At 44.5% G+C, this 26,036-nt stretch overlaps 1 protein-coding gene across 1 annotated transcript in view; it reads left to right on the forward strand.

Moving 5' to 3' along the window:
- Positions 1–510: 510 nt before the first annotated feature.
- TTC39B (tetratricopeptide repeat domain 39B) overlaps positions 511–26,036 on the forward strand; it is a 119,923-nt gene continuing 94,397 nt past the window's right edge. The window contains exon 1 of the mRNA XM_046023643.1: positions 511–750. Coding sequence (XP_045879599.1) covers positions 511–750 — 240 coding nt within the window. The remainder of the gene's footprint in view (positions 751–26,036) is intronic.

The following is a 26,036-nucleotide window of genomic DNA, read 5'->3' on the forward strand; positions in this document are numbered from 1 at the left end:
GTGTTCGGGGACGTGGCGTGACGGAGGCTTCTGGGTGACAGGTGATCCTGAGGCACCCAGGGCTGTCCCCTGGTCCCACTCTGTGCGACGGGGGTGTCCACCTGGAGAGGGAAGCGGACTGGCACTGGCCCAAGGACCAGGTAGGTGCTTCCACCTGCCTCAGGGGTAGCGTGGCTTGACCTTGAGCTCGTCAACCCGGCGTTCTCCTGGCTGCAGGGTAGCACAAGCCCTCGGCACAGCGCAGGAAGCCAGTCCCCTCAAGTACTCTCCCAGAAGGGGGGCCAAAGGACGTGAAGTCCGGGACAGGGAGATAACTCCTTCCAGGAGATGACCCCGCCCACTGCTGACCCCGCCCACATGGGGGTCGAGGCAGATGCGGGCTGGGGACGGAGACACGGTGCGGGAACCTGGTTGGCTCTTCAGTTTGAGCCGCGTGGGAGGGCGGGGCGAGGCCGGCGGGGGGCGGGGCTTGCGGCCAGGCGGGCAGCTCCGCGCCCGCTGGGGAAATGGATGCTCTGCGGGTCCGCGGGCGCCGGGGGCGGGGAAAGCACTCGCTCTGCGGCGCGCTGGCCCCGCCCGGGCCCGGGCCGGAGCGCGGGGCCGCCCCCTTCCTCCCTCACTGGCGCTGGGCTGATCCGGGAGCCGAGAAACGGAGCCGGTCCTGAGCTCCCTGTTTGGTTTTTGGGTGGCGGCAGCCTGAGGAGGAACATGGCGTTCGTAGGCAACGGAGCCGACCTGGAGGCGGACGAGGTACTGGCTGGTGGGGGTGCGGGCACTGTCTCTGGAGTCCCGGAGGGATGAGCGAGCCGATCTGGGACGGCCAAGGTCCCGCCCCCTTGGTCCCCAGTTCGGGACCCGCAGTCTCCCGTCCGGAGGAAGGGGCAAGGGCAGGGGCACCCGGCCTGGAAGGTCTGTCCGGACGCGAGCGTGAAGGGCGCTCGGAGCGGAGGCGCTGCGGAGGGTCGGGGCGCGGGCGCCGTGGGGTGGTGGCGATAGAAGACACCACGTCCGGGCTGCGGGTGGATGGGTGCGAGCGCGCGGAAGCGCGGGACGGAGCACCGCGCTGTTCTGAGCTTCTTCAGGAGCGCCGGGCTTTTTGAGGTCTGACCCTGAGGTCTCGACACTGGCCCTCTGCGGTGTGTTGAGTATCACTTCTGTGGAAGTTTCCAGGTGGCTGAACCGAAGGGCTTACAGTTGGTGACAGGAGGGGGCTAGCTGGGGAGTTTGCACGAGCGGGCGGGGCACGGGCTGCCGAGCGGGCTGGAGGGCTGGGGGACTGGAGCAGCAGCCCGGGAACTGGTGCTTTCTCCTCCGTCCGCAGGGCGCAGGCCTTTCTCTCGCAGGTCCGCAGTGTCGGTGGTGGACGGAGGTGGGGGGAGGCGCTTGGAGAACCGACTCCTGCCTCCTGACTTCTCAACTGTATTTAAGTAATTAGTCACTTCCTCCAGTGGCCGGCGCGCGGGGTCTGAGCACCCTCGGGAGCGCGCGCTGGACCTGTTGATTTATTGACTGTTCCTTTCAGCACTTGGCAGCTCCGGAGAGACGCTCCCTCTTGCGCTGGAAGTTGAGGCCGGCCCCAGGAGCAGCCGCCACAGCACCCACAGTTGCTGCTGCTGCCATTTTACCTGACTTGAATTTTACAAGTCGCTGCTGGAGGTGGATTTAGTTTCAAATGATGCAATAGTGGAAGATCTGGAGGAGGCGGGTTAAGATTCCTGTCCATCTCTTTAATGTTGGGAAACTCCTGACAACGAATACTGTCTTTTCAATGTAGCCCTTAAAATAAAAGCGAAACAAAAACCAAACGACAGCTCCTTCACTCGATTGACAGGCAAGAGGGCAAGTCAGGCTGTTTTAAACCTTCTTACAGCCGGTCCCTTGCAATGAGGACCCCAACACCCCAAACCAATGAACTAGAGCTTGCTAAGTTGCATCTTTTTATTGTTGAAACTTTTACACTACACGTGAGGTAAATGATGAAATAGCGTATTTGTTGCTATTTTCATCCATGACAACCTTTCTTTATTTATAGCTTTAGCCTGTCCTTTGGTATGGCCTGGAGGCTTCTGTTTTTCTTTCTTCCTGTCTTAGTTCTTTTCTATAATTGAGGTAGAAAAACTAATCGTGCTTTGCCTGTACATACCCTCCTTCCCTCAAAAGTTTTTATGGCTGTCTGTTGTATATTAAGTATTTATATGTCTGGCATGCAAGGCTCTCTACGGTATGATTTCAGTTTGATGTTCCAGCCGGTGCCCAGCTGCTTCCCTATGTACAGTTAGTTTAATCAGTGTTATGCTGGTATTACAAAGGAGGACACAAGACTGGCAGTACATAGTAAATGTGGATTGAAATTTTTGAATCCCTAGTCTGCTTGTCCAAAAAGATTTGGTACTCTTAAGGCTATATAATGTCAGGGCATTGTTGAGTGAGAAAGGGGTTGCTATTAATAATTAATGCTTGGACAATAGGTGTAAACTGGGACTGTCCTGGGCATATTCAGACCTATGGCCACCCTAGCCATACCCACTGTCTGCAAGATGAGCTGAAGCGTTGAGAGGCATTAGCTAGGGAGAAGGACTCTAGGTCGGTGGAGGAAGTTAGGTTTTAAACAGCAGAGAGCTTAGCACACAGATTCTTGGTAAATATTCATTTGCTGAGTGAATGAATAAAAGCATAAGTGATGTTGCTTAATGACTTCTCAGTGTTTGCCGTATCTTTCATTTATTAAATTCAGTAACTGTTAGGTTCATCTTACATGTAAGGTACTACATTGGTCCTAGGAGATGAGCAAAGTACAAACAGAATATTTTGTTCATGCCAAATTCTCTTTTGTCCCTCCATGGTATGCCATTTCTATTGATAGAAATTCCACAAACAGTTATTGAACATTTGCTCTGTGCCAAAACATCTGCTCTCTGTAGGTGTCTTAGAAAGAGAAGACATGGTTTTAGCTCTCTAGGATTCTCTGGCTAGGTAAGGAGATATGACACGTGTACAAGATCTCTAGAGGAGAGCGCAAGGCAGGGTAAGCAAGTACCATGTACTGCACTGTGGACTGGGTACTCTTGACTTACTTGTAGAAAGTCCTTAATCTTTCAGTGGCCTGAAGCACTGCACCCTGAGTGAACAAGACCCAGTTTGTCGGTTTCACTGGGCATGTGAGTCTAAAATGGCTTATTTCAGCTGGGGAACTTTTTAAACACTTAGTATACACTTGATGGTCTTTGTGGCCATTATTTTATATACTAGGGAAGTAGAAGCGACAAAGCAGTGTAGCTGGAAAAGTAGTAGACTAGGGATTAAATGAACCAGGCTTTCTGTCACTAGTTTGTCTAGTAGCCATTTATTCATGGCGTGTGCAAACATCTGCCTGCAGATAGAGCAGTGAACCAGACAGAGCAGGTCTCTGTCTATAACTAGTGATTTAACTGAGCTAGTCTCTCGTTCTCTTAGGGTTCTCTTAAGTTTCCTCCTCTGAAGGAGAGGCTGGATGAGCCGTAAGTGTTCTTCCAGTTCTAGAAGTCTGTGCTTGGGGGGGGGGGGGGGAGGGCGCACTTCTTTTTGGGAGAAGAGCTAATACTATGGCAGTTCCTTCTCTTCAGAGTTTCTTAGGACATGAAAGTCGTAGAGGAGCTGTCACAGTAGCTGGTAGAGGGGGTGCTTTCCTGGGTCAACTGGTGTTTGTTGTTGTTTTGTTTTTATTTTTTTCCTGTTTAGTTGCTAGGAGGATACATGTGGGAACATAGAAGATAGGGCTTGCAACCTCAAGGGTGGCAAGGGAGGGAGGCAGAAACATCTTAGTATTGCAATGATTTTGTAGCCCTTCAGAGCTTGGTCAACAATATCTTATTAACATTAAAATTTCTCTCATTGAGTTTTTTTGGGGATTATGTATGCAATGTTGACATCGGGTTCTTGGGAGATATGCACAATGTATGCAAGGTCCATACTATAGCCTAAGGCAAATAGATGGCTAGGATTGGAGGACTTCCTATAAGTTACTGGATCTGGAAGTCATCTCTTTCTTGGTGACCTTCTCATATGTGCAGGCTGCCTGTTGGCTGCCTTATGGATGTTGCTTTTGTTTGGCCTTGAGTGTTTTTGTGCATGACTTGGTATTTGAGAATTAAATAGGAATAGTTTATATTTTATTATTTAATCCTATTATTCAATCCACGTACAGTACGGAAAGAGAAAATATCGATAGGATGTGAATATCTAGCAGCTATTTAAGTTAAAAATTGTGTTTTCATATGAAACAAAAGTTAAGTTCACTAAAGTTAACTTTTTAAATTTTTATTTATTTATCTATGTAATTTCTACACCTCATGTGGGGCATGAACTCACAACCACCAGATCAAGAGTCGCATGCTCTCCCAACTGAGCTGGCCAGGCACCCCAAAAAATAACTTTTTAAAAAAATAAGAATTTTTTTGAGCCCAATGTGGGAGCTGAGATCAAGAGTTGGATGCCTAATTGAATGAGCCACCTAGGCATCTTCAAAATATAACTTTTAAGAAGATAATTTTTCCGTTGTTTTACCTTTGCTGGAAAAATAGCAGTGTTGAATGTCTTTTAAAAATTTGGTTACATTGCTGTTGTTATGTAGAAATGGGAAAGTTGCCTGTGTAATTTGATACATACATTAAAAGCTACTCAGCAAATATAACGTTAAATGGTAATAGTTTTAAAATTTTTAATTTAACTTAAAATATTTGTTATTCCAAATTCATTATTGAATAAAAAGAATAAACTTTAAGCTTGCCCTTTTAATGTATAAAGCACATATATATATATCTCAATGCTCTTAAAATTTCATGGTGGGTGTGGTTAGGGAAAAATGTCTAATAAGGCTCCTTAGAGGGCAATAATGAAAAAAGTTGAGAAACACTGAGTTGGAGAAAGAAATACTTCATGTGGCAGATGCTTTCATGGTCTGCCTTTTTGGCCCAGGATTTAAAAATTTTTTATAATTTTAATTTAATTTTTTTGGCTGTGGATTCTTCTTAGATCTATTTTTTAAAAAGATTTAATTAATTATTTGACAGAGAGAGACAGTGAGAGAGGGAACATAAGCAGAGGAAGCGGGAGAGGGAGAAGCAGACTTTCTGCCTAGCAGTGAGCCCGATGCAGGGCTCGATTCCAGAATCCTGGGATCATGACCTGAGCTGAAGGCAGAGGCTTAACCCACTGAGCCACCCAGGCACCCCCCCCAGATCTAATTCTAATTTAGAAAATTTATCCATTGGAATTTAAGATGAAGTTTAGATAAGATTGATTGCTGTAATTTATTTTTTAAAAATTTATTTATTTATTTATTTATTTGACGAGAGAGAGTGCGAGAGAGCAAGAGCAAGCAAGCAAGAGCAAGCAGGCAAGCACAAGCAGGCAGAGGGGCAGAGGGAGAGGGAGAAGCACGCTTCCTGGTGAGCAGGGAGCCAACTCTTGATACCAGGAGCCTGGGATCATGACCTGAGCTGAAGGCAGACGCTCAACTGACTGAGCCACCCAGGCGTCCTGATTGCTACCATTTTTTTTAAGAATCAGGTTTGTTCTTTCATTCCACCACTGTTTGTTGAGCACCTGACAGGCCTAACAGTCCATAGAAGCTGGAAGTACACACTCAGTGCACACTAAGATAAGACAGCATAACTGCCCTTGAGGAACATACACTCTAGCAAAAGACCCAGTTATACAAGTAACTAGTTCTATCTTTGGGTCAAGGTAGGTTTTAGGTAGAAGGGCTGTGTAATTTATCATCCATAGCTGGCCCATATGAGAGTAAATGGATGCTTGCAGTAATTACCCTAGGGCAACGAGTGCACCACAAAGATGGCATCCTAGTTTAGGGGCTGGCGGGTATTGAACTGGGTCTTGAATGGTGAGCAGGCTTGTGCTGGGCAGAGCAAGTGGGGTACGGCTCAGGCTTGGTGGAAGTTGAGGTGGGTGAGGATGAGAGCACACCTGGGGTCAGCAGGAGGGAGGGCCGGTGAAGGCTGAGACTGCAAAGTCCAGCTTGGATCATGTGGCACAGGGTCTGGAACATCATGCTAAGGAGTTTGGGTTAAATCTCCTAAAAAATGGCAATCTGGGAGGGTTTTTAGCTAGGCCAGTGGGGTAAGTTTATTAATTTTAGGAAGATAAATGTGATGAGGTTGATGCAGCCAGATTGTGGAGGTGGCAGCAGGAAGGGCGAATGGCTGTTGCAACAGTTAATGTGGGAGGCAGTGAGGACTGAAGTGGGGCAGAGGCCACAGCCTTCCCGAGAAGAGGCTAGACGTGAGGGAGGACGTGGAGGAGGACAGGCTTGGGGACCTTTTCCCCAGTTGGAGGATCGGTGGATGGGGGTGGGTGGAGAGCTGCTTAGTAATAATTCTGGGTTCCTTGTGTGGCTGAGTGTGGTGCTAACACAGGAGGAGTGGGTTCAAAGGATGGGGGAGGACCTCACACGCAATAGGCTCCCCTCACTGTGACTTCCCTTACCAAGGGGAGCACGCTCTGTTTATAAGGCATGAGTTTGGGCCAGGTTAAGAAAGCATGTTTGCAAATTGGTTCCGCAGGTCAGTGGGAGGAAAAAAATTGCATCAGTGTATACCACCATCAGCCTCTCACTCCTGCTCAGGTTAACCAACAGGCAGTTTTCCTGAGATGGTCATTCTTGAGTCTCCTGAGATGCCATCTATCCTTGGAATACCACCTTCTCAGGGAAGCTTGCCTTCAGTTTCTCTTCCCCTTCCCTTCGTACTTGGATACCCTCTTCCTTCCTTTCAAGTCCAGTAGCAGAGGTATGCTCTCTCTGGAGGCAGGTCTCAGATCTTCCTGGTGTTAGCTGTTTGCCTTCTTATCTTAGTTCCATGCCCAAGGGTCCTGTTACTAATTATCCACAGTGCGAATCTGATACCCTGAATTCTGTGACACTCATGGTTTCCAACTAACTGTCTGTTGACATCTCCCCAGCCCCAAGTCTTGGGGGCCCCAGTGGCCTTCTCAGGTGGGTCTCCTGGAGTCACTGTGTGCTCACTTTCCAGAAGATGAATACATGGAGACTGCGCGGGGGCTCATGAGGCTTCCTAGGGAGAGCTTTCTGCTGGTGCCTGACTGTGTCGGAGCTCTTCTTCCACTCACATGCTTAGTGCGTATTGGTCATACACCCTCCCCGGCTGGCTGTGTTGGTTCGGTATCACACCTCTCCAAAAGTACTTTTTGGGTATTGGATGCCTGGCAGTTCATGATGCGGTATGTAGCAAGTGCTTCTTTGCCGAGATCTGTGGACGTGTCCCCTTAGTACGGCTGATATTATGCTGACATATGTGTGTGTATGTATACACACACACACATCTGTATCTCCCACATTTTTTTTTTTTTAAAGATTTTATTTATTTATTTGACAGAGAGAGATCACAAGTAGGCAGAGAGGCAGGCAGAGAGAGAGGAGGAAGCAGGCTCCCCACGGAGCAGAGAGCCCGATGTGGGGCTCGATCCCAGGACCCTGAGATCATGACCCGAGCCGAAGGCAGCGGCTTAATCCACTGAGCCACCCAGGCGCCCCTGTATCTCCCACATATTTTAAAATATTTTATTTTTTAAGACTTTTATTTATTTATTTGAGAAAGACAGAGAGCGCGAGAGAGCACAAGCAGGCAGAGGGGCAGAGGGAGAGGGAGAAATAGGCTCTCCACCGAACAGAGAGCCTGACGCGGGACTTGATCCCAGGACCCTGGGATCATGACCTGAGCCCAAGGCAGACATCTGACTGAGCTGCCCAGCTGCCCCTAAAATATTTTAATGAAATAATACCACATACATGTATTTGTTGGGTCTCATTGCAACTAGTAAATAAGAATTATTCAGTCTAATTTAATGTGTTGGATATTGTGTTAGGTGCTGTAGGGGCAAACACAGCTCCAGCTCTAAGTTACGATCTAGTGGGGAATGGGAGCTGGTGTGTGGACAAATGGATGTAATACTCAGTGCTGAGAACGGTAGAGGAGGGAGACCAGGGTGCTTTGGGAACACAGAGGGGGGCACCACATCTGAAGGAGGGGATTGGTAGTCAGCGATGGTTTCCTGGAGGAGGCCACTTCTCAGAAAATCTGGATCTTACAGGATGAATAGGGGTTGGCTGTGTAGGAGAGAAGTTGGGAACGAGGGGAACTCTTGAAGTGTGTCCCTGGGAGAGGGAATGGTGGCATAAAATATAGAGGTGAGGGGGAGTTGGTGGTGCTCTGGGTGTCAGGGAACAAGTCTGGAAGGGTAGGAAGGGCCGTCCGAGTCTCCCATGACTAACTGTGGATATCGCTGTATGCATTTAAGGGTTTAAGCTGAAAAGAGATGTGGGGAGATCAGCCGGTGGCTGGGGCCTTTCTCTGGCAGCGTATGCAGGCTGATGGGACACAGGACCCAAGGTGGGGAGGCAGGTAGTGTTCCAGTGTTTCGTTTGTCCAATGACTGTTACAGCTCACTGGAGGCCGACCATATGCCGGGGTAGCTAAGTAGTGGGATAACATGATGGGTACAATACAGACCAGATGCTTAGGAATACAGACACATGCACACAACTCTGACCTGAAAGAGGGGAGGGTCTAGACAGCATAAGCACTCTGGCACTCCTAGGACGAGCAGTCGTCAGGACAGTCATCAAGACAACGTGGGGACGGCATGCCCCCACCCGCAAGTCAGCTGACTCGGCTTCCTGACCAAGTTTTTGTGTGATTTAGCGCTATCCAGCTGTGTGACTTGGAGCAAGTCCCTTAAGCCTTTTGGGCTTTGGTTTCCTCATAGGTAATGGGAAAGAGTGGGCACTGACCATCTGTTTCTGAGGTTCTTTTGAACTTTGACATCTGTGATCTAAACAGTGGCTTTTGATCTGGATTGTGGGGGTGGATTTCGGCAGGCAGCAGTGGGACGGATCACACCTTTATTCCTTCAAGCAGAGGGAGCAGCAGAGGAAACATGCTCAGGCATGGACGAAGCATGACGGAGGCCATTGTGCCGAAGCAGAGGGTGTGCGAGAGCTGTGGCTGAGGTAGGGGAGTCATAGGTAGCAGGTTCTGATAGATCTTCGGTGCTCAGCTAAGGAGCCTGGGTTTGGTTTTTTTCTAATTTCTTTTTTTTTTTTTTTAAAGATTTTATTTTATTTATTTGACAGAGAGAGAGAGAGATCACAAGTAGGCAGAGAGGCAGGCAGAGAGAGAGGAGGAAGCAGGCTCCCCGCGGAGCAGAGAGCCCGACGCGGGGCTCGATCCCAGGACCCTAAGATCATGACCTGAGCCGAAGGCAGCGGCTTAATCCACTGAGCCACCCAGGCGCCCCCTAATTTCTTTTTTGACACATGTATCCTTTGTATTTGGGGAAGGTCTTTCCTTCCCTTTTTTCCCTTCCTTCCTTCCTTCCTTCCTTCCTTCTTTCCCCTCTCTCTCTTTTTCTCTCTTTTTCTCTTTCTCTTTCTCTTTCTCTTTCTCTGTCTGTCTCTCCCTTCCGGTAAAGGAAGTAATGATGATTCTATGATTCTGTTTTAGTTTCCCTTTCTCCTTTCCCAACTCATTTCTGAAATTTTAAACTAATGACTGTGAACTACAGTGTAGTGGTTAAGGAGGCAGACAAGTCAGACGAGCCTGAGTAATTCCGTAGGCTTATGTTTCATAACATAGATTCTTACAAAGTTCTGAGATGCAGAACCACATGACCCACCACTCTGGTGTGGTCAGCAGAACCAGTCTGGGTTTCTCTGAGGGTCTCCTTAGTCCTTTTCTCCTTCCCCGCTTCCCTAGACCACTCTGCCCCAGAGTTCTGGAGGTCCTGGTCTCTTTTCAGTTCATCAGCCACAATTTCTTCTATTCAGAACTGAAGGAAACAGACCTCAGATTCTCGCATCGTTTCTCAGGCCAAATGAGGTGTGATCTATTCAAAAGGAGGTGAGTAGGACAGATGACTGAGTGGGAGATTCCTGAAGAGAGGGGAGTGGGGCCTGACTCCAGAACCTCTCCCAGAAGCACTCATGATTCATCATCTGTGCAGAATCATTGTCGGGTGCTCATTGCCCAAGAGCAGCTGTTCCCCGTGAGAGTGGTATTGAGCTTCTGAAGAGGGCCAGCTTGGGTTCAGATCCTGGCTTCCCATTTGCTGTGTGACCCGGCATGCTATTGAACCTGTCTGATGCTCTTTGTTTATAAAACGGGAATAATGATATCTACCCTATAAGGTTGCTGACGAGGATGAAATAAGAGTCTACTTGACAAAGCCCTCGGCATACAGAATTGCTCCAAAAATGGCAGTTCTCTTTTTCCATATGCTTTTACCTTAAGATCTTCTGCCACTGTTTATTATTTATGGATTTGATGAAGAATCTGCAGCAAATGTTTTAGTGTGTTCAACTCTAGTTTTGCCTTATTTTTGCAGCCAATTGAGAAGGAAATTCTGTGTAAGCACATGTCTGAGAAAAAGACAGTGATTGGCCCAGGGTCACTCAACGCCCTTGGGCACAGAATTGGCATTAGAAGTCAAGTGCTCGGGGTGCCTGGGTGGCTCAGTGGGTTAAAGCCTCTGCCTTTCACTCAGGTCATGATCCCAGGGTCCTGGGATCGAGCCCCACATCGGGCTCTCTGCTTAGTGGGGAGCCTGCTTCCTCCTCTCTCTCTGCCTGCCTCTCTCCCTACTTGTGATCTCTCTCTGTCAAATAAATAAATAAAATCTTTAAAAAAAAAAAAAAGTCAAGTGCTCTAACTCTGCATTCAGTTGAATGCAGAGGTTGGGGTGGGGGGTGGTAGACTTTGTCAGAAGGACAAATGCATTCTGCTCCCTTCCTGCCTGTTTTTGTAAATAAAGTTGTTGTTGTTGTGTTTTGTTTTGTTTTAGAGGGACACAGAGAGATTAAGAGCGAGAGAAAGAACGTGGAGGGGCAGAGGGAGAGGGAGAGAGAATCCCAAGCAGACTCTCCACTGAATGCGGAGCCTGACTCAAGGCTCAATCCCATATCCCTGAGATCATGACCTGAGCCAAAATCAACAGTCAGACACTTAACCAATTGTGCCACCCAGGTGCCCCACAAGTAAAGTTTTTATTGGGACACAGCCATGCCTGTTTATTTAGGCGTTAGCTGTGGCTGCTTTCACACTATAACTGTGGAGCTGAGTAGTTGGGACAGACTGTATGGCCCATAGGGCCTAAATATTTATCAACTCTTTTTTTTTTTTTTAAGATATTATTTATTTGTGAGAGAGAGAGGAGAGAGCACAAGCAGGGGGAGCAGCAGGCAGATGCTTATCCCACCGAGCTACCAGGCTTCCCAGTATTTACCAATTATTTATGGAAAACAGTTGCTGACCCTTGTGCTGGACGATTTTAGGGGCTATGTGTAAGTTTGTTTATAATGTGTTGTAAGCCTTCTGAATTCAATGTGCTTATTTCCTTGGGGTGCCTCGCTGGCTCAGTCGGTTAGGCAGCTGCCTTTGGCTCAGGTTATGATCCCAGGGTTCTGGGATCGAGTCCCGCATCGGGCTCCCTGCTCAGTGGGGAGCCTGCCTCTCCTTCTCCCTCTGCCTGCCGCTCTGCCTACTTGCGCTTTCTATCCCTCTGTCAAATAAATAAATAAAATCTTTTAAAAAAATTGCTTATTTCCTTACTACTCATATAGGCATCAAAAATTATGAAAAAATAGAAATCTGTTTGACACATCCCATGAGGTGGTATGGTACAAATTCTAGAGTTAGACGGACCTGGCTTTGAACCCCTGCTCCTCCATGTACAACCTTGGATAAATTAAGCTTGTTTCATCTGTAAAGTGAAGAGAACAGAACCTACTTCAATGGGCTATTGTGGGAAGTAAAGCCCTGTAAAGTGCTTCGCTTTTGGGGTGCAAAAGTTGGCTCTTGGCTCCATCCTGGTTGAGACCACACAGGCGGATGCTTGACATTGTTCTCCCAACGGGATGAGGAACTGGCTGTGTGAAGGTCGGCCTCTCCAGGCTCCAGGGCAACTCCCGTCCAGCAGGTGGATCCCTTTAGGATAGATGCAGTTAGCTCTCAGACTAATCCCAAGCCTCTAGCTGGCTCAATTCTGGAGTTAATAGTCTTCACACTTTCCTTTCCTGAGGCAGGAGCAGAAACCACTTACCACAGAAGAGAGTGGTCAGCAGGGGTTCAGTGCAGAACCATGTTAATATTTGTCAGGAGGGTGTTTGGCAGTATCAGCTATATTTTGAAAATGGCATTTCCCCATTAATGCATAAATGGTACATAACCTTCGTTTTTTCCAAGCATTTTGCTGTGCGGGGCAGTCCCCTCTTTAACATTGCTGAATGTCATAACATTCTGTGCAGTTTTCATGTAGCACCTCGATGTTAACAGGAGACTGACTTGTAAAAGGTGTGCTTGTGTTCAGTTACTTAGTGAAAGAGGTGAAAAAGTAAAGGAGGTGACAGCGTGTGCGCACTCCTAGCCCTGGAGGAGGGTCTAGGGTGCTTGCTCGACCCCACGGCAATGTGCCATGCCAGCCTGCTCTTCCTAAGGTTCAAGTCCTGTTTCAAATCTGTTCACAGCCTCTCATGGCCGTTGAGGTATTATGCAGACCCCTTAGCATGGTATACAGGGCCTTCCTTAGGACCTAGCTCACGGTTCTCACACTTCAGTTCGCGTAGATCCCCAGGTTAGGGGAGTGGGTGACTCTTTAAAATGCACATTCCTAGGCCCCTCCGAACTAGTCCTATTGAGTAGGTCTGGAGTGGCTCCAGGAACTTTGCTTTCCCAACAAGATTAATGGTATGAAAGTGCCTGTAGCTCCCCTTGCACTCCCCACCTCCCAAAAGGTCAGTCCCTGCTTTAAAGATGGGACCTCACCTGGACAGTTCTTTATCAGTCAAGACCTGTGGACACCTCTCCTCCAGCCTTTCTAGCTATTTCCTCCTTCCCTTCCCGCCAGGTGCTCAATAACTATGTAGCATTTTTGGGGGCCAGAAGGAGAAATGCCTCTCTTTTGGTACACATGCCATGGCACCTAGCAGGGATGGGACTGAGCCATCCCTTTGTTCCGAAAGGAAAGGGCAGTTTTTCTTTCCAGTGGAGAGAGAAAAGGAAATCCCTTTAGGGATTTCTAACAATGAGGTATTTTTATCTTAACCAGGAAGGAGAATTTGCCTCCACAATCTATTGGCCTGATTTCAATGCACTTGAAAAACAAAACAGCCTTATTGAGGTGTAAATACATATCATAAAACTGACTCCTTTTAAGTGCGCAATTCAGTGATTGTTAGTAAATTTACAGAATTGTGCACACATCACCACAATCCAGTTTTTTTTGGAATTGAGGTATAATTAACATAAATATTTATATTTGTTTTAAGTATACAGCGTAAAGATTTGATATATGTAAATATTGCAGAATGATCGCCACAATGAACCTGGTTAACATCTGTCACCATTTATTAGTGACATTTTTTTTCTTGCTTTGAGAACCTTCAAGATCTACCTTCTTAGCAACTTTCAAATATGGAATATATTATTATTAGCCATAGTCACCATGCTGTACCTCACATCCCCAGGACTAATTTATTTTTTTGTTGAAAGTTTGTACCTTTCGACCCCCTTCATCCATTTTGCACCCCTCTCCCCTGCACAATCCAGTTTAAGAACATTTCCATCACCCCATAAAGATTCCTTGTACCCATTTGCTCTCACCTTCATACACTTTTAACACTTAAAATAATTGAACAGTTTAAAATCACCAGAAGAAAATAAAATTTCTCAGGCAGAAATAAAAACGAGATGCCAGAATGTATGATAGGGATAATGCAAAAGTGTTAGGCATCAAAAAACAGGACTGGAGAACCGGGTGCATATTTTTTTTTTTTAAAGATTTCATTTATTTTAGAGAGAGAGAGAGAGAGAGAAAACAAGCTAGGGGGAGGGGCAGAGGCTGAGGGAGAAGCAGATTTACTTCTGAGCAGGGAGCCCAACGTGGGACTCAGGGCTCCATCCCAGGACTCCAGGATCATGAACTGGGCTGAAGGCAGACATTTAACCAACTGAGCCACCCAGGCACCCCTAAAAGGGTACATTTTGGTCAGCACTTGACTAAGCTTTTACACTGTGACATCATCAGAAGAGAGGTTTGAGGGCTGCATGAATTACCCCTTTCCAAATGACAAATTTGTCCTGTTTGCATGAAAGCAGATGTGTAGTTTTTCCTGATTTTCTAGCTCATTCCCCAAGGCAGATGCTATTATCCAGTACATTTAGCTCCTGCTAGAGGAATGAACAAGCAGTTGCATTTCTAAGCCATTTAGCAGTTGAATAAAAGGGACTGGCTCCATAGCTGAAGTCTCAAGTGGGACAAAGAGTCAAATGAAATCAGCCTCTTTTTAGGTGTCCATGAATTTCAGATCTGTTTTGGAAGGCATGTGAGAGAGAGGGGAAAGAATATAGGTGGGCTTGTGGGTTAGCGGGCATCACCTGAGAGGGTTCTGCCGCTGGCTGGCAGTGTGACCTTGGGCAAGTTACTTAATCTGATACTCTGTGAGCTTCAGTTTCTTTTCAAAGGGGGATTCTAATACCTACCCCACAGGGGTGCTGGGTGCGGCCTTGGCACCCCACACCCAGTGTCCGCTGTACTATACACACTTAGTTGCAGGCATTAATTTGAATAGCAACTATGTATAGATTTCGTTTTTTAGCACTACATGCCAGATGGGTCGAATTTTATAGAGCAGGAAGGAATCATGGTGAGATGGTATCAAATACAGCAACTAGCTATATTGAACATCTTGAAATTAAAAATTCATTTACTGATATTCATTTGAAGATTTAGGGTTTTTAAAAAAATATTTTATTTATTTATTTGTCAGAGAGAGAGAGCAAGCAAGTGCACGCGCATAGGCGGAGGCAAAAGCCGGCTTCCTGCTGAGCAGGGAGCCTGACGTGTGACTCCATCCGAGGACTCTGAGATCATGACCCTAGCCCTAAGCAGATACCCACCCACTGAGCCACCGAGGCGTTGGGAAGATTTAGTTCTGGGAGAGAAGGTTTTGTCTTGTTTTTATTTTAAAATGCCAGCAGTGGTAAATATCCTTCTGGAGAACTGGCTCAAGCTGGATAACCAAGGGCAAAGCACCTGGAGCCATAGTTTCCCGCTCCCACAGTGAGCCTAAGTGAAATAACACATGCAGTCCGGCGGGGGGAAGATAGGGAGCGCTCACAAAATGAAGATGACTGTAATTTATTCATACATTTAATGCTTTTAGAAGCTGGAGCTGGTCACATTTCTAACAATTTGCTGATTTAGTATTAATAGTGTGTGTGTGTGGCGGGGGTTGGTGGTGGGAGTATTTCTTCCAACTTTTCCAAATAGAAAACATTGAGGTTTGTGGAATTCTTTTCCACCAAAGATAAAGCACGTCTATTCTAATCTCATAAACAGTTGAGAAGACTTTCTCAGCTAAGAAAGACATGAGGCTTTCTTGACTCAGACATGAGGCTCCACGGATAAAAATGTGTCTAATTATATTTGGCATTTTAAAAAGTAAAGCTACTAGCTTAAAAGAATTATTTCCTTCTTCGAAAGGCTTACGTGTTCTTACCTCCCTTTGTAGTTTGCAGAGTAGGAGGTTACATTTGAATTTAAGCAAGTGTGTTTTTGAAACACACAAGTCTACTCTCAGTCCACACTTCGGGTCTGCACGCCTGGGAGCAGTTTTCACAGGACAGAAGATTAGGCTCCTCTCGGACATGTGACATGCTTAAATGAACTCCTGTCTCTTTATTAAAGACCACAAAGCATTCCAATTCAATGGTAGCAATGTGGAGACAATCGTCCTTTCTGTAATTACTTCAAGAGCAAACACAAGGCTTTGGGGAACAATTTAAAACGCCATTGTCCAACCAAACCAGCCCTCCCTGTGCCTCATCCACGATTCCCCATCTCTGTTCCCCTCACTTTCTCCTTCTTTTACTTCCACATTTCTGTCAGCTAGTCCTGTCGAATCTAGCTCCAGAACGTGGCTCCTTCTTTCCATGCACATCACCATTCTCTCATGCCTTCACCACTTGGACAGCATCCTATTTGGTCTGCCTGCTCCCTCTGCCTTCTGCAGCCCGCTCCTCTCTGCAGCCCTCACACTCACTCACAAACATTATTATATGTTACTACCCTGCTTAAGACATCCGTGGCTTTCTAGAATGGTTAGAATATAATGCTTCTATATTCTATATTCTTCAGCTCTGCCTGCTGCTCTACCTGCTTGTGCTCATTCTCTCTGTCAAATAAATGAATAAATCCTTTTTTTTAAAGATTTTATTTATTTATTTGACAGACAGAGATCTCAAGTAAGCAGAGAGGCAGGCAGAGAGAGAGGAGGAAGCAGGCTCCCTGCCGAGCAGAGAGCCCAATGCGATGCCGGGCTCGATCCCAGAACCCTGGGATTATGACCTGAGCTGAAGGCAGAGACTTTAACCCACTGAACCACCCAGGTGCCCCTAAATGAATACAATCTTAAAAAAAAAAAAAGAGAGAATACAATTCATGCTCCTTCCTGTGGTCTATGCGGTCAGGCTTTTGCCTTCCTCCTCTGGCTCACCTGCTGTTCTGCCCACCCTTTCTTCCAGTAGATCTCCTGAAAGTGCCCCGTTCTTTCCCACCATTGTGCTTCCCCAGCCTGGTAGGCTTCAACCAGCCCTTCACATGACCGGCTCCTTCTTAACTTTCCATGATCACTTTAAAGATCAGGTTGCAAGCGTGGCTTTCCTGAAGTTCTGTCTTCAAAGCAGCCTCTCTCTTTTCTCTGTTATGCATCCTGTGTATTTCCTCTTTGATATGATCAGAGTCTGTGTCATCTTGTTTATTTTCTCTGTGTCATCTGTCTCCATCAGGTTGACAGTGCAGGAAGCAGAAACTGCTGTGGGTCATTTAAGTAACATGAGTTTAAGAAGGGAAGTAGGTGTTCACAAACTGTGCGGAGGGCCTGAAGGAGGCCCAGGAATGACCGTCAGTCCTACCCAAAGCTGACTTACTAAGGGGAGGTGCTTATACTCCTTGGCTGAAGATTCTAGAGCTAAATGTTCATGGCACTTTGCAGTAGCTGTCATTCAGGGATCAAGAATCCAGAATCCAGAATCCAGAAGCTTTGATTGCCACTGCTTTTTATACACAGGAAGCTGGAAAATGGACGCTGGAGCATTCCTTTTTTTTTTTTTTTTTTTAAGATTTTATTTATTTACATGACAGAGATAACAAGTAGGCAGAGAGGCAGGCAGAGAGAGAGGAAGGGAAGCAGGCTCCCTGCTGAGCAGAGAGCCCGATGCGGGGCTCTATCCCAGGACCCTGGGATCATGACCTGAGCCGAAGGCAGAAGCTTTAACCCACTGAGCCACCCAGGCGCCCCTGGAGCACTGCTTTTGAAACGACCTCAGCTTCCAGGATGCCTGGGTTGACTCAGATCAACTGATGCTCAATTGATCTCAGCTTGGGTCTTGATCTAGGGTCATGAGTTTAAGTCCTGCAGTGGGCTCCATGCTAGATGTGGAGCCTACTTAAAAAAAAAAAGTATATAAAATTACCTCAGCTTCCTCACTTCTGTTTGACAGCAGAAAAGGTCAGAAGGGGGCAGGAAAATGGCCTTAGCCTTCTGGCTCTTGTACAGGTACAGGTGTATCTTGGTTTGGATAGCTTAATGTTCACCCAGAGTCAGTCCGCTTCCTACACAGCTGCAAATCTGTAAGGCTCTCAGGAGCTCCTCTCTGTGAAATGTATTGAAGTTTCTAGAATGTCTGTTATGACCCAAGCAAAACTCTGTTACAATTGATTTCTTCTGTTGTCTCTAGCTGTTTCTCAATATCTTAATTTTGGCAGTTTTTTGTTTTCAGGTTGGCTGCACATTTTTGCCAGTTTTCACTATAGATAGCCCTCCCTTAATTAAAAAGAAATGACTTAAGGAGACTTAGTTTTATAGTTTAGAGGTCTGTTATTCTGATATAAATGCCGACAGTTCTCTAGCTTTCCCTCTAAGTATTTAGTAATGAGTAAACAGCTAAGAATTGGTAATGAAACAGCTTCAAGTGGTGGCAAATCAGGCAGACCTTTAATATTCTCATTGTAATAAAGTCCATTTGGTAATGCACATTAGTGTGTAAGTCGGTGGCTGCATACCTCAGTTTTCATTAGAACAATCAGAAAAATAACTGAATATTATAGCTAAAGTTTAGATGTGCCTTGACCTTATAAGATTCCTTGGCAAAACAGAATTCTCATAGTAAACAAGTTCCAAGTATTAGAATATGCTCAGAGGAGATAAAGAGTGAGAAGTTTAAATGTTGACTAGGCCAAATTTGGGACAATTTGAGCACAAAAATAATTAATGGCAGTGATGTGTACAAGCCATTTTAAGTAATAGGACTCCTTGAGCCCATATTAATGATAACTAACTAGGTAGATAAATGGGGGATATGGAGGGCTTGCACTTTCAGTAAAAGGAGGGAGTGCTGGAGTTGGAAAATCAGTATCTTTACTATTATAGTAAAGATTGAGTCAGGCAGTTATCACCGTAGGTTCTGAATCTAGGGACAAATTTGTATAAGGAGAATATTTACATGGTCCTTTTTTTTTTTTTTTTTTTGGGGGCAGATAGAGCATGTGCATGCAAGCATAATTGGGGGGGAGGGACAGAGAGAGATAGAGAGAGAGAATGTTAAGCAGTCTCTTCCCCTGAGCAAAGAGCCCAGTGCAGGGCTTGATCTCACAATACTGAGATCATGACCTGAGCTAAAAACCAAGAGTGGGATGTTCAACTGACTGAGCCACCCGAGCACCCCTATTTACATGGTCTTACACTGTCTCACCACAAACTCCTTATTAACTGGAAGACAAAATAGTAACTGGCAGTGGAGATAGCAGACAACAGTTTGGTCAGGTGATCAAAATTAGAGAGATTGAGAGTAAATGAGAGAAGAGAGCATGAGGTTGGGGGAAGAGGCAGAGGGAGAAGCAGACTCCCCTTGAGCAGGGAGCCCATGAGGTGTGGGTTGGGGGGTGGGCTGGATTGGGGGTAGGCTTGGTGTGAGGCTCTATCCCAGGAACCTGGGATCATGACCTAAGCCAAAGGCAGATGCTTAATTAACTGAGCCACCCAGGTGCCCCAGGTAAAGTTTTATTTTTTTCTTAAAGATTTTATTTATTTTTGAGAGAGAGAAAGAGTGCACACATGAGCAGGGGGAGGGGCAGAGGGAGAAGCAGACTTCCTGCTGAGCAGGGAGCCTGATGCAGGACTTGATCTCAGGACCCTGGGATTATGACCTGAGTGGAAGGCAGAGCCACCCAGGTACCCAGTTTTAAAGTGGTAAAATCACAAATTCTGAAGTTGAACTTTGGATCTGTCACTTATAGATGCTTTGTGGCTTGGGCAAGTTATTTAACCTCTCTGTGTGCAGTTTCATCATTTGTAAAGTGGAGGTAATACTAAGCCACTTCAGAGGGTTGTTAAGAACAACAAATGAGTTAACACATGTAAAAGTGTTTAGAACAGTGCCTGGTGCATAAGGAGAGCTGCAGAACTGACACCATTATTATAATACCCTTCTTATGATATCAGTATCCAAATTTTTAACACTTTATATGGAAACTTTTTATATTAGCTTTTTTCCAAATTCTTTTAAAAACCAACTTTATGGAGGTATAATTTCCATGCATTAAAATGCATCCATATTAAGTGTACAAGTTAAATTTCATAATTGTGTATACCCGTTTAACCACCACTATAATGGAGATCTTGAACGTTTCCATCAGCCTCAAATGCATCTGCTCTGTGGTACCCCCTTTGCAGTTATTTCAAAATATTTTTTAATGTGTTAGTTTTACCAGATTTTTAGTTTTTTTTGTCTTTTACATGCTTAGAATTTTAAATTCTTAAATTATTTTTGATGTATATAACATATTCAAGATACTAATTATATGATCTGCTATACTAATTCCTTTTGGCAGCCTCTCCTGCTAGTTTGAGTAAGTTTCCGTACTTAATTGCTTCTTCTTTTTTTTTTTTTTTTAAGATTTTATTTAGTTGAGAGCGAGAGCATGTGAGACAGAGAGCATGAACAGGAGAAAATGGGTAGAGGGAGAGGGAGAAGTAGATCTCCCGCCAAGCAGGGAGCCTGATGCTGGACTCAATCCCAGGACCTTGGGATCATGACCTGAGCTGAAGGTAGGCTGTTAAGGGACTGAGCATCCCAGGCTTCCTTTATTTGCTTCTTGTTAGAAACCAACACGTCAGCATTTCAGTTATGATGGGATTGATACAGTTAATGTCTTAAAATATAAAGTTTATTTCTCTACATTATACAAATGTGTAGGTAAGGCATTTAGCTTCTTGCTGAAATTTTCTTTCTTTCTTTTCCTTTTTTTTTTTTTTCAAAGATTTTATTTATTTGTCAGAGAGAGAGAGGGAGTGAGAGAACATAAGCAGGGGAGAGCAGCAGGCAGAGGGAGAAGCAGGCTCACCGCTGAGCAGCGAATCTGATTCAGGATTCGATCCTAGGATGTTAGGGTCATGACTTGAGCTGAAGACAGATGCTTAACTGACTGAGCCACCCAGGCACTCCTGAAGAAGAATTTAGCCTTGAGAGAAATGACTAAGTTGGAGTCTTAGTCTTTTCTCTCTTAGAATGCCCCCAAAGCACAAATTTCCATGTTTCTGCTTTGCTAGTACCTATAATTTTCATTAGGGTAGATACCCTGGGAGGCAAAGTACTTTCTGAGTGGTTTAGTATTTGGACACATAACTTTTCTCTGCAGTATTAACAACAAAAGTAATAATTTAATGAGAGGTGACATTACTGAGTACTTATAGACCAGATACTAAGCTAACCCTTACATACATCTTGTGTATTTCTTCAGCCCCACAAGCTTGGTATTGTTGCTGTTCCCATTTTACGATGATGAATATGAATCCTAGAGACTCTAAGTAACTTCTGAAAGACCACACATAGTCAAAAAATGATAGAGATGATGGTGGGGACTCTACAGCCTATGTTCTTAGGCTTATTTCCCTCTTGAATTTAAAGCTTGAAGGCAGTGGGCTTTTGGTAAATAACCTATATTTAATAGATTTTTTCCCACATCTATTTCTTACTCTAGCCTCAAAACATAGAATGGGATAGGGAAGGAAATTTGATGTTTTATCCATTTGTGTAAGTATAAGCAAACTTTTTTGGTAAAAGGCCAGATAGTATTTTCAGCTTTGTAGAACATGTGGTCTCACTTGCAACCACTAAACTGTGGAAAGCAGCCACAGACAATATGTAAATGATTGAGTGTCATTTACATATTTACAAAAAAAGCCAGTAGGCTTTATTTACAAAAAAACTTTATTTACAAAAAAAGCCAGTAGGCTGGATTTGGTGCAAGGGGTTGCTGTGGTGGACTGATCTGTTTGGGGACACCAGGACATATCAACCAGAGGGAGGTAGAACCAGGATTCTTAGTGCCAATTGTTGTGCCCTACCCACTCTCCAGCTGTCCAAGATGTAGCACACAGTACCACTCACCAGTGCCTTTAGGAGATACAAGTTCCAAAAATGATAGGGTAATAACTAGTGTTTTGTACTCAGTATTTTTTCTACATGCTTTTTGCTGTATCATTTAATTCATGGACAATCCATGAGATGGGAAACTGAGGCACAGAGAAGGACAGTCGCTCACCCAAGGTCACAGAGCTAGTGAGTGATGAAACTGGGATTGGAAACCACTTAAGTTCAAGTCTTCCTTCCTTTTCTCTCCTGAATTTTGGGTTTTCTCAGTTTGAGGTCTCCTTTGAAGCTGTATTCTTCAAGAACTGCCTCTTCTGAGCACTCATATTAAATGACAAGAATCTGTGGTCTGTTTCAAGGCATTTACTTAAGAGCAGAGCTATGAAAGGGAATGCTAACTTTGCCATTTTTCTGTAATGGCTGGAAAATTTGAGGGTCCAGCAAGATGATGCAGGAGGTTTCATTGTGCTCATCCTTAGGCTGCACTGGACTTTCAGCTGTAGGAACACCTTATTATTTATTCATTTATTTATTAAAATATTTTATTTATTTATTTGACACACACAGAGAGAGAGAGAGAGAGAGAGAGAAAGAGCACAAATGGGAAACAGCAGGCAGAGGGAGAGGGAGAAACACATTCCCTGCTTATATATTCAGGGAACCAGGATCCTAGGACCCTGGGATCATGGGCTGAGCTGAAGGCAGACACTTAATGACTGAGCCACCCAGGCATCCCTGCAGGAACACTTTAATGATAACAGAAAAAATTGTTCATTAGTATCTGCTGTGTAATTGCGGTGTTAGATGCATTAAATACATTATCTTGGTTAAACCTCACAACAATGCTATAAATTAAGTGGTATTAAAACAGTTGCACAGATGGAGAAACTGAGGCTCAGTTGTGGGCTATTGGATATGTTAATTAAATCTCTGAGTCTTGGTTTCTAATTTGGACATAATAATGGTCTTATAAGGTCATTATGAAGATTAAATGAGTTAATAGATGTTAAGGATTAGCACTCAGTGGTGTTATGTGTTACTATTATTATGAGAACATAGTAGTAGTAGTAATAGTAGAGGTGAAAAACTCACTTTTTATGATTGTCTGTGAATCAGAAATAAGCATCCAGGAGTCCAGTAGAGTGTCTGGATGTTAAATGGACTTTATAATTATTTATTCATAGGAAGAGGCTATAAGCTGTGTTTCTTTCCTTTTAAATATTTTATTTATTTATTTGTCAGAGAGAGAGACAGAGAAAGCACAAGTGGGAGTTGGGGAAGGGCAGAGAGAGGGAGAAGCAGACTCCCCGCTGAGAAGGGAGCCTAATGTGGGACTTGATCCCAGGCAGACGCTTAACTGACTGAGCCACCCAGGCATCCCAGCTGTGTTTCTTTTAATTTTAAAATACTTCTACTAGTGATGGCTTCAAAATTCAATAGTTTAAAATGTTAAAACTCAACCTGTTAGTTCTGTTTGTTGCTGTTTGCTTATTTTGTGTAAAATTATTCCCTTGCAAAAAATGGCATGCCCTTGATTTTGTTCTGTGTACAATAGATTAAGTGGGGTTGGCACCACAGGACTGGAGTGCTTGACATGTTGAGTGGTTGGCAAGGTTCCTATTACCACCATAAAAATAGTAGCTGAGGACTATGTGCTGGTGAGTAAAATAATGTAATTATTTATGTTAAATTCAATAATACACAATTGTAAAAAAATTTAGCATATGTACTCTTTTTTTTTTAAAGTTTATTTATTTATTTTAGAGAGAGAGCACACATGCATGTGCACACAGTGAGGAGTGTACTGGGGAGGTGGAAGGGTCAGAGGAAGAGGGAGAGAGAGAGAGAGAATCTCAAGCAGACTCCCTGCTGAGTGCAGAGCCCAAGGCGGGTCTTGATCTCAAGACGTTGAGATCATGACCTCGGCTGAAATCAAGAGTTGATGCTCAATTGACTCAACCACCTGGTGCCCCTGGGTATGTACTCTTAATTACACACCAGACATCACTATGCACATGTTGTGTTTGTTACATACCCATTCCTCTGTGAGATTATATCCAAAGCCACGCGTACTCTATTTTATAATGGTAATTTACAGGATTTGTTCAATGTTGATTTTGACCATACACAATTTTCCTTTTAAAGGCTCATCTTAGAGCTTAACCCCAGATATAGCTGCAACTCAGCTTCATATTTATAATGAAATGCAGAAAGGGAAACGCTTTTCCCCCTTTGTAAAGTTAACTGTTTCTTTCTTCTTCCTCCCTCCCTCCCTCCGTAAAGTTAACTGTTTCTTTCTTCCTCTCTTCCTTCCTTACTCACTCACTTTCTTTCTTTCTTTCTTTCTTTCTTTCTTTCTTTCTTTCTTTCTTTCCTTCTTCTTTTTTTTTTTTACCACGCTCCTCTATGTGTTAGAAACTAAATCAGTGCTGTCCAATTCAGTTGTTGTTTGTGAGAGTGACATCTGGTGGTTTCTTTTTAATTCTCATGGTCTCTCTGTGCTTGACTAGAAGTTCTCTGAATTTCCTAAGAATCATTGTGTGAGCTGCTGTACTTGATACTTAACACACTAAGTAGCTTCTTCTTCTTTTTTTTTTTTTGGATTTTATTTATTTATTTGACACACAGAGAGAGAGCACAAGCCGGGGGAGCAGCAGACAGAGTGAGAAGCAGGCTCCCTGGCTCAGCAGGGAGCCTGACATGGGGCTTGATCCCAGGACCCTGGCATCATGACCAGAGCTGAAGGCAGATGCTCAACTGACTGAGCCACCCAGGTGACCCCACAACAAGTAGCTTTTGAAGATCAAGTTAGTATCACTGATTTGGCTCAAACTTGAAAGGCCCAGCATGCCTTTTAGATGCAGTCCCTCTGAATGCATTTATAATAATTAGCATTTATAATGGCCCTGAAACCCCAGAAGCCAAACACAGAGCCCAGCTTCAACATCTCCATTACTGGGTAGGATGCAAACACTGCTCACATTCTTATTAGAGGATTAACATCAAAGCAAGTTCTCTGTGAAAGCTTAACTGACCCACAGGGCTCTTAATGAAAGAGAAGGAAAGCAATTGGGGCCCATACATTCCGAGTTCCCACCTGGCATTTGCAGTGAACAAAATGTGACCCTCCCAAGGTTTAAAAAGATTAGACTACAACATAATTCTCAAATGTAGCAGATTAAAAAAAAAAAAAAATGACACTTCATCTTCTGAATCTGCCCAGAAGGTTTGTAAAACCTGATTTTGGGGGGATACACAAAGTAAAAAACTGGAGGTTTTCAAATATTATTCAAATCAGAGTTTTTTAGGGCCACTTGGTTGGCTCAGTTGGAAGAGCATGCACTCTTGATCTCAGGGTCATGAGTTTGAGCCCCAGGCAGGGTGGAGATTACTTAAATAAATAAATAAACTTCTTTAAAAATAGAGTTTTTTTTAAATTTTAATGATACAAACAGTAAGTCAGCTGCCAGAAGGAAAAAATTGAGTCTTAGAAGGTGGTTTGTTAAGCAGATGCCTTTAGCTCAGGTCATGATCCCAGGATTCTGGAAGCAAGCCCCACATCAGGCTCCTTGCTTAGTGGGGAGCCTGTTTCTCTCTCTCTGCCTGCAGCTCCCCCTGCTTGTGCACTCTCTCCCTCTCTCTGACAACTAAATAAATAAAACCTTAAAAACCTTAAAAAAAAAAGATTTGCTTTTCTGCTGCTGTGGTGTGGGGATGGGGATCTCTTACTGAGAGGAAGGTGTCTACAGAACCCCATCAAACCTTGTCATCCTAAAGAACAACAGTTCAATTAGAACATGGTAGCATCAGCCAACAGACCCAGGAAGTCATCCATATGCGAGAGGGAAAAATGGAGGCAGAGGTAGAGGAGGAGGAAAAAGAGCAGGCGGAGGTAAGGGAGAAAAGAAGAGGCCCAGAGGAGTGATTCAGCCTTTTGGATTTATGGTACCTAGTTTTCATCATGTTTCTTCCTACTTTTTCTTGGAGTAACATTTGCCACATAGTCCTTCTCATACTGCAAAATGAAATAAAATTTAGAAGGAAAGGCTTGAAAAGTTGTAAATCCATTGGGTCTCTTCGGAAGTTTGAATAGAGAGTATTTATTTATTTATTATTTATTCATTCATTCCTTCATTCATTCATTTATGAGAGAGTATGCTTGTGCATGTGTTGGGGGTGGGGGAGTGGCAGAGGGAGGGGGAGAGAGAGAAATCCCAAGCACACTCAGTACAGAGCCAAGATTGGGCTCCATCTCACGACCCTGAGATGATGACCTAAGCTGCAATCAAGAGTCGACCCTTAACCGACTGAGCCACCCAGGTGCCTCAATACAGAGTATTTAAATTACTACTGGTAATAGCGTATTTGTCATCTTTACCCTTTGCAATGCCCCACTAGGGATTAACAGAATGTAAACCTTTTCATCACTGGTATTTTCATTATTTAAGATTCTTAAATAGACATTTGTTAAAAGAACTGCTGTCACTTAAATGAACTTGCATGCATTTTGCCACTCAGAATGTGATGAATGTAACA

This window comes from Meles meles, chromosome 11 (genome assembly GCF_922984935.1).
Source record: "Meles meles chromosome 11, mMelMel3.1 paternal haplotype, whole genome shotgun sequence".
NCBI lineage: Eukaryota > Metazoa > Chordata > Mammalia > Carnivora > Mustelidae > Meles > Meles meles.